The sequence below is a fragment of the Elaeis guineensis genome, chromosome 4 (assembly GCF_000442705.2).
Source record: "Elaeis guineensis isolate ETL-2024a chromosome 4, EG11, whole genome shotgun sequence".
Classification (NCBI taxonomy): domain Eukaryota; kingdom Viridiplantae; phylum Streptophyta; class Magnoliopsida; order Arecales; family Arecaceae; genus Elaeis; species Elaeis guineensis.
The window spans coordinates 107,000,670-107,009,085 of record NC_025996.2 but is presented as its reverse complement, the minus strand read 5'-3'; the positions used below and the strand labels follow the sequence as shown (position 1 = coordinate 107,009,085).

At 46.4% G+C, this 8,416-nt stretch overlaps 1 protein-coding gene across 1 annotated transcript; it reads left to right on the top strand.

Annotated features, from left to right (window-relative positions):
• Positions 1–200: 200 nt before the first annotated feature.
• LOC109504942 (uncharacterized) lies at positions 201–8,028 on the top strand. Its single transcript, XM_019846463.3, has 3 exons — positions 201–2,856; positions 3,057–3,199; positions 7,540–8,028. Exon 1 carries the CDS (start codon positions 875–877, stop codon positions 2,417–2,419), a length of 1,545 nt encoding a protein of 514 aa, XP_019702022.2. The 5' UTR covers positions 201–874; the 3' UTR covers positions 2,420–2,856; positions 3,057–3,199; positions 7,540–8,028.
• The last annotated feature ends 388 nt before the right edge of the window (positions 8,029–8,416 follow it).

The following is an 8,416-nucleotide window of genomic DNA, read 5'->3' as shown; positions in this document are numbered from 1 at the left end:
AGTGATTTATGTATAGCAAATTCTCTCCCATTGCATATCATTCATTTGTAAAGCTGGTAATATGTTTGTGTTTATTTATAGTGGTATGGAAAATTTTTTCTTTTGAGGTACATTTTTCTAGATATTTCTTTGAAATGTATACAAGCAGTTGGAGCCTCTCATATTTCCTTTTCCTCCCCCCTTTAAATTCTAAACAGGTGCAATTTACATGGAGAAATGCGGTGTATCAAGACTTGAGGATGCAGGTGATTGTTTTGCTATGGCAGAATGTTGGTCTCTTGCTGCAGAGGCATATGCCAAAGCCAAATGTTTCTCAAAATGTTTGTCTGTATGCTCCAGAGGGTCCCTTTTTGATGTTGGGCTGAGCTTTATAGAAAAGTGGAGGGAGAATGCATGTGCTGATGAACAAAACCTCCATGAAGTCGATGCACTGGCAATCTCATTTTTGAAGAGCTGTGCAGTGTATTACTATGAGCATGGAGATATCAAACATATGATGGTGTTTGTTAAGGCTTTTCATTCTATGGACCAGATCTGACATTTTTTGAAGTCCAAGAATCTTCTTGATCAGTTATTGATGATGGAGGTTGAGTCGGGGAACTATCTTGAGGCAATAAATATTTCAAGAATGAAGGGAGATATCTTATTTGAGGTTGACATGCTTGAAAAGGTAGCTGATTTTGAAAAGGCTTCAGAGTTAATTATCTTCTATGTTCTAAGTCGATCGCTCTGGACTTCTGGAAACAAAGGCTAGCCAATTTAGCATTTTGAAAAGAAAGCTGAACTTTTGGATAAAGCAAAGACTCTTGCAGAGCAGGTGTCATGTTCCTTCCATGAATCTGTGTGCTTAGAGGCGGAATTGTTATCTGGCAGGATGATCAGTCTTCTTGACATAGTAAAATACTTGAATGGTGATCGCAAACTTCAAAATGTTGGATTAGAAATTTTCATTGCACGTATAATTCTTGATGTCCATCTTCAGTCTGAGCCCTTCAAGTTCTTTTTGGAATCAGAATTAGTTTCAGATAAGGAAAAGCATGTTAATGAAATGATGAATCAGAATCACTGTTCTGTTGAGACGTTGATGCACTTCTGGAATTTGTGGAAGAAGAAGATATTAGATCTGTTGTCCTACCTTCATTTGCCCGACCGTCCTGATAAAAATGATTTATCGATGTATGAAAATTTTTGTCTTATGTATTTTGGAGTTAGAAAAGAGGAGAATTCCATTATTGTATTGGATCCTGAAGCAAATTGGTTGAAAGATAATCAGGGTGGCTTTCTTGAGAGGAGTCATAACTTGATTAAGTTGAGTTTCATTCAATTTGTTACATATGCTCAACATTTTTGGAATTCAGAACTTTCTTCTGTTGGTACAAGAGTGCTGGATAGACTTGAATCTTTACATACTTTCGGTTCCAAGAATGAGTTCCCCCTACTGTCCAAAGGAAGGATCGTCCTTTGTATTTTTGAAGTTGCAAAATTTCTTAGCGAATCAAAATTACTTGGCATAAAATGCTATTCACGAAAAAATGAAAAATTCCTTGCTTTGTCAAAAAGATCCCTTTTTGATCTAGTTTTTCTACTTGATTGGAGAAGGGCAATGACAAAGAGCATGATTGCATTGCGTGAGAATGGATCTACAAAGCAGATCCTTGGAGAAGTCCTTGATGAAAATCTCAGCCATAAGTGTAGTAAGCTGACACATGGACAAATTGGGAGAATTGTGATGTTGTTATTTGTTGCTGGACAGCTAACTGACCAATTGTTTCAGAGGATCAGCACACTTTTGGATCATATGCCAGCATGGACAGATTTTATTGGTGCTCTGAAAGATTTTATAAATTGTGGCTATGGGCATGTTCCATTAGTCTGCAAATTTCAGAAAGCTTTGGAAAGTACTTTCGAGACAAGCTGGAAGCAGGAGCCTGATTACATTTCTCCTCACTGTTTCATGTATCTCATTGAGTGCCTTGTGTTTTTCGCATCATCCTGCCTGGGAAACCAAAGCTTTTATACTACCAAGTCAACTCTCCTTGAAATGGTCACCTACTACAGTTACAAGGAATATATGGGTGCGTGTTTGGTTGTTCCCAATGTGGAGCTCCATAATTCCGTTGCCAGGGCTCTTGTTTATGTTTCAGACATGGTTCAAAGGCTTCTAAACAACAAGCGTGATATACAGGAATGGATCAAAAAGTCTACCAACCCTACTTGGTGTTGTTCAACTCTGGTGTTGCGGTTAGTCATTGTCCTGTCTCTGGTGCATTTAAATAATGGATCAGATATGTCTGTGGTTAGAAAACTACTTTTAAGGAAAGATATCCAGTCAGATTTACCTGTAGTGTTCCAAAAGAAGTTTTACAGTGCAGGATCATCTCAAATATGTGATAGGCTGCATTTTCTTAGAAATTTCTGAGAGGCATTGGGAATGGTTGGAAATCCTTTTGTTGTCGTCTGCTGCCAAGATAGATCAAGATTCTTGGATCCAAATGTGGTTGTGATGACCTCTAAGAATCTAAGTATCCGGGACGATGTTCTTTCTTTACTGTTTGCAGAGGTCCCACAAAAGTTTAATGGTAAAATTCTATTCTGGAAAAAAATGATGGGAATTTAACTGAAGCCAATGTTAGTATTCACTGTGAAAAATGGGAGAGTATCTCAAAATGGCTCCACACTGTTTCAGTGGATCAAGTGAACAAAATTCAAGGGACCGAACTGGAAAATGAGAATGATGGCAGCAGTCTACGACAAAAATATGATCATTTCTGGGAGACAGTTTTAGCATTCCACTCAAAAAAGAATGGATGTGCTGGAGATGCTATCAGAAATAGCTTTGATGCTGACAAACTCAGGGTACGTTTGTGGGACACCTTTACCCCATCTTAGTCCCAAAAATTCACCCACTCAGACATGCACATATTTATTTTTTCATTCATTTGTAGATATTTCTTTTTTATGTAACAACCGTATTAGCCTACTGTATAAAGTTGTTAAATTTACAAATTGACGATGCATAAGAATGAAACAGCTGATTTCTGCTTTTGCTGTTTTAGTTGGAAGCAGAAGAGGCTAGAAATATAATTGACTATGCGACGTCAAAGTTGAAGCAGAGAGGGATATCAGATAATGAGGAGAACCTGTTTGAAATCATGCTTCATGAGTTAAAACTGTTATCAAAGGTTTTAGACCATCCAAGGTTGGTTATCTTCAAGTTGGAGTGTCTTATGATGTCAACATCACCTGATAGTTAGCTAATTCATCTTTAAATTTTCTGCATATGCATATCACTCTTTTTCTGGTAATATGCTGTGGAGTTTTTTCTTGCACATGGTCTTGTTTTCCTCTAAGTCTATTACACTTCTTTCTCTCGGCACTTCTTGGGTTACAAATTCATAGAATAGTATTAAGTAAACTCCCTATTGTAAATTTGACCATCTCCCATCCTTTTGAAGGGCATTTGTTATGAATATTTGTGTCTTTACTAGATGTACTCGCCTTGTCTTAGCCATCTCTTTGCTGTTTGTTAAACTGCATCTGAAATGATTTTTGAATCTTTTTTGAGAAAAGAAATGTTTTTTGAATCTTGAGACCACAATTGTCGATCCTTTTCCTTGCACGCACCACACATTCATAGTGATAGTGTTTCAAATGGTAATCTTTCTCTATAATACGTGATAAACTTTAAGGCTTCTGTTTTGTTTGGAGCAAGATCCATTTCCACAGAGAATAGAAGTGGTTTCCAGTAATGGTCTGCACTGTGCTGCTGGATGCATAGGTTATGGTGTAGTGAACAAAATGGTATCTATGCCAACTAACTCCTTTCCTCTTGGTGTGAGGACAGTGTGATATCCTTGTACTGATACTGATACATGATATTGCCTTGGAGTATGAGCAAATCTGAGCATGGTTTTTGATAAAAACTAGCTCATAAGATGTCCATGAAATTCATCAAGAAATAATGCCGAGTGGGCTCTTTGTTCAGATTCTGGTTGTTTGTAGACACATGGATTTGTCATGCTGTGCATCACTCATGGTTTCTATTAACAAATTAAAATTCTTCATGTAGTGCAAGCTCTCTTTCGTGGCCAGCTGTTTATCCAATGTTGTCTTTTTTATAATCCAAATTACAAGAATGTTCTGAGTGGTTGCTTGGTGTTGGTGCAAAAATCCGCTAGCGCCAGAGAAGCTGGAGTCGCGGTCACCGTCGGGACCTGCAAAAGAAGTCTAAACCGGAGGTGGGGTTGCTCCGACAAGACCCTCCGACGCTCAAGTCAGTTCTTTGCCTCAACAAGAATGGAGTGCTCGAACGAAAATTTTAACAGAGTTTCTAGGTAAAAACGAGAGCTTAGAGAATAACGTATCTGGGGTCCCCCTTTTATAGACGGAGGGGGCAACAAACTGATGGCGATGTCTGTAACCGTCTGGCAGTGGGCCGCCCAGAGTCAGGAGGGGTTTGTTGCGGAGAGTAGTGGAGTGGACCCGTGGCTATCACCGGGGCGAGCCACGTGGAGTCTGCCACGGGGAGCGGAGCGGCGTCCGTTGTCGCGACTTGCTAGAGAATGGGAGAATCGCGCGGTATCCATCGCAGGAAGTGGAGCAGGATCGTGGCCATTATTAGGGCCTGCCAGGGAGTGATGGAGCCGCGTGGAATCCGTCGCAGGAGGTGGAACAGGATCGTGGCCGTTGCTGCGGCCTGCCAGGGGGTCCAGGTCCATCGGTCGGAGTTCGGTCGGGGTGTCTGGCGGAGAGAGGCGACTAGCTACCCGTCTGAGAGGAGCTTGGAGTCCGGCTCTCGCGGGAGCCCGGACGGAGTCTTCTTTCAGTTGAAGTCGGGGATGAAGTCCGGCTCCCACAGGAGCTCGGATGGAGTTTTTCCGCAGCTGGGGCTGGAGACGAGCGAAGTCTGGCTCCCACAGGAGTTCGGGCGAAGTCTACCTGCAATTGGAGTTGGGGACGAAGTTCGGCTCCCGTAGGAGTCCGGACGAAGTTTATCTGCAGCCGGAGTCGTGGGCGGAGTCCGGCTCCCGCAGGAGTCCGGTCAGAGTTTACCTGCAGCTGAAGCCATGGACGAGGTCCGGCTCCCGTAGGAGTCCGGACGGAGTCTGCAGGTGAAGTCGTGGGCGAGGTTCGGCTCCCGTAGGAGTCCAGATGAAGTTTACCTACAATTAGAGTCAGGAACGAAGTCCGGCTCCCGTAGGAGTTCGGACGAAGTTTACCTGCAGCTGAAGCTGTGGACGAGGTCCGGCTTCCGTAGGAGTCCGGACGGAGTCTGCAGGTGAAGTCGTGGGTGAGGTTCGGCTTCCGTAGGAGTCCGGACGGAGTCTGCAGGTGAAGTCGTGGGCGAGGTCCGGCTCCCGTAAGAGCTTGTGCGGAGTTTACCTGCAATTAGAGTCAGGGATGAAGTTCGGCTCCCGTAGGAGTCCGGACGAAGTTTACTTGCAGCTGAAGCCGTGGACGAGGTCCGGCTCCCGTAGGTGTCCGGACGGAGTTTACCTGCAGGTGAAGTCGTGGGCGAGGTCCGGCTCCCGTAGGAGTCCGGACGGAGTTTACCTGCAATTAGAGTCAGGGACGAAGTCCGGCTCCTGTAGGAGTCCGGACGAAGTTTACCTGCAGCTGAAGCCATGTACGAGGTCCGGCTCCCGTAGGAGGCCGGACGGAGTTTACCTGCAGCTGAAGCCGTGGACGAGGTCCGGCTCCCGTAGGATTCCGGACGGAATCTGCAGGTGAAGTCGTGGGCGAGGTCCGGCTCCCGTAGGAGTCCGGACGGAGTTTACCTGTAGCTGAAGCCATGGACGAGGTCCGACTCCCGTAGGAGTCCGGATGGAGTCTGCAGGTGAAGTCGTGGGCGAGGTCCAGCTCCCGTAGGGGCCCAGACGGAGTTTACTTGCTGCTGAAGCCGTGGACGAGGTCCGGCTCCCGTAGGAGCCTGTGCGGAGTTTACCTACAATTAGAGTCAGAGACGAAGTCCGGCTCCCGTAGGAGTTCGGACAAAGTTTACCTGCAGCTGGAGCCATGGACGAGGTCCGGCTCCCGTAGGAGTCCGGACGGAGTCTGTAGGTGAAGTCGTGGGCGAGGTCCGGCTCCCGTAGGAATCCGGACGGAGTTTACCTGCAGCTGAAGCCGTGGACGAGGTTCGGCTCCCGTAGGAGTCCGGACGGAGTTTACCTGTAGCTGAAGCCGTGGATGAGGTCCGGTTTCCGTAGGAGTCCGGACGGAGTCTGCAGCTGAAGCCGTGGACAAGGTTCGGCTCCCGTAGGAGCCTGTGCAGAGTTTACCTGTAATTAGAGTCAGGGACGAAGTCCGGCTCCCGTAGGAGTCCGAACGAAGTTTACCTGCAGCTGGAGCCGTGGACGAGGTCCGACTCCCGTAGGAGTCCGGACGGAGTTTACCTGCAGCTGGAGCCGTGGACGAGGTCCGGCTCCCGTAGGAGTCCGGATGGAGTCTGCAGGTGAAGTCGTGGGCGAGGTCTGGCTCCCGTAGGAGCCTGTGTGGAGTTTACCTACAATTAGAGTCAGGGACGAAGTTTACCTGCAGCTGGAGCCGTGGACGAGGTCCGGCTTCCGTAGGAGTCCGGATGGAGTTTACCTGCAGCTGAAGCCGTGGACGAGGTCCGGCTCCCGTAGGAGTCCGGACGGAGTCTGCAGGTGAAGTCGTGGGCGAGGTCCGGCTCTCGTAGGAGCCTGTGCGGAGTTTACCTGCAATTAGAGTCAGGGATGAAGTCCGGCTCCCGTAAGAGTCCGGACGAAGTTTACCTGCAGCTGAAGCCGTAGACGAGGTCCGGCTCCCGTAGGAGTCCGGACGGAGTTTACCTGCAGCTGAAGCCGTGGACGAGGTCTGGCTCCCGTAGGAGTCCGGACGGAGTCTGCCGGTGAAGTCGTGGGCGAGGTCCGGCTCCCGTAGGAGCCTCTGCGGAGTTTACCTATAATTAGAGTTAGGGACGAAGTCCAGCTCCCGTAGGAGTCCGGACGAAGTTTACCTGCAGCTGGAGCCGTGGACGAGGTCGGCTCCCGTAGGAGTCCGGACGGAGTTTACCTGCAGCTGAAGCTGTGGACGAGGTCCGGCTCCCGTAGGAGTCCGGATGGAGTCTGCAGGTGAAGTCGTGGGCGAGGTCCGGCTCCCGTAGGAGTCCGGACGTCGCGAAGAATCCGGTCGACGCTGGCGGGATCCTACCCGTCGGCAAAATTTGGGAGTGCGGCGGAGGCTCGGCCGCCCGGGAGGTTTGAAGAGATATTGCCGGAGGTCGAAAGTCAATTGGATCCCCAGGGGGTCACTCCCATCACGAACTTCGGCTGGGGTATATTTTATACCCAACACTTGGTATGACTTTACAGATCCATATCTTTTATTTCTTTAATTGCTATGTATCGTTTCGTCCTCATTGTGTATTATTGTTCTACATTTAGTATAATTTTTTATGTCAGTTCGTGTATCCAACGCCTTGCTTGGTGTCTGGCAAGTGGCAACAACCCCTCTGTTTTCATGTCACAGAGCATGGCTATGACTAGATTTTAATTCTTCTATATTCGATTGTTTCAGCTCAGGGGACATGAAGAGCATGCCTACGATTGAAGAAGTGTGTGCAAAGTTGCAGGAGCTGAGACCAAGGCTACAGCCTTTCATGGACTTGCTCTTTCCACTGAAGGAGCAAGGCAAGCAAGAGGACCAGCAGAGTGCTCAAAAGTTTCCCGAGGAAATTGTGAGCATTGATCGGAGAGGGACTGACAGTGCAGTGGTGGAAACCACTGCCGATTCTGGCAACCTCCATCTTGCTGAAACAATGAACAAGAAATCTAGGAAAAAGATCAAGAGTAAGCCACCAAAACAAACTACAGGTGAGAGAAAGGGTGAAGCTGGAAGCGGTAATCACAAAGGCAAGGATACCAGGAAGTCAGAGAAGAGGAGGAAAAGAAAATAGTTGTTTTTTTTCTTTTTTATTTTTTTTGTTTGTTTGTTTAATGAGTCTGTGAACAGGGTGAAAACAGAGCCAGAATTTGCCGTGCAAAGGCTCATAGATTGTAACGGTGATTAAAGTTATTTATATGCCATTAAAAGATATCTTTTGGTGTATTTTCTGTCGAATCGAGGGTCTGCAAATAGCAAAGGATGGCAAGATTTAATCTTGTAGGTAGAGTCTACACTTGTCACGGACTCACGATCCAAAAGTTAACTTGTTGACAGGTGAAACGGTCCGAGTGGATAAGCCCATATGCTATATTTTTTATTAGTCAATGTGGGATTATTACAATCTCCCTCATATAATTTTATGGCGCCCTCATCAGAATTGGCTCCAATGAGAGAGAAGGAGAGTCCATCTATGGCCAAGGTTCTCAAGAGATGATAATCCTTAAAAGAGAACCAATATGTGAAGATTGTATAGAATGGCTAAAACTTGAAACTTAGAAGTTTGCTGGTC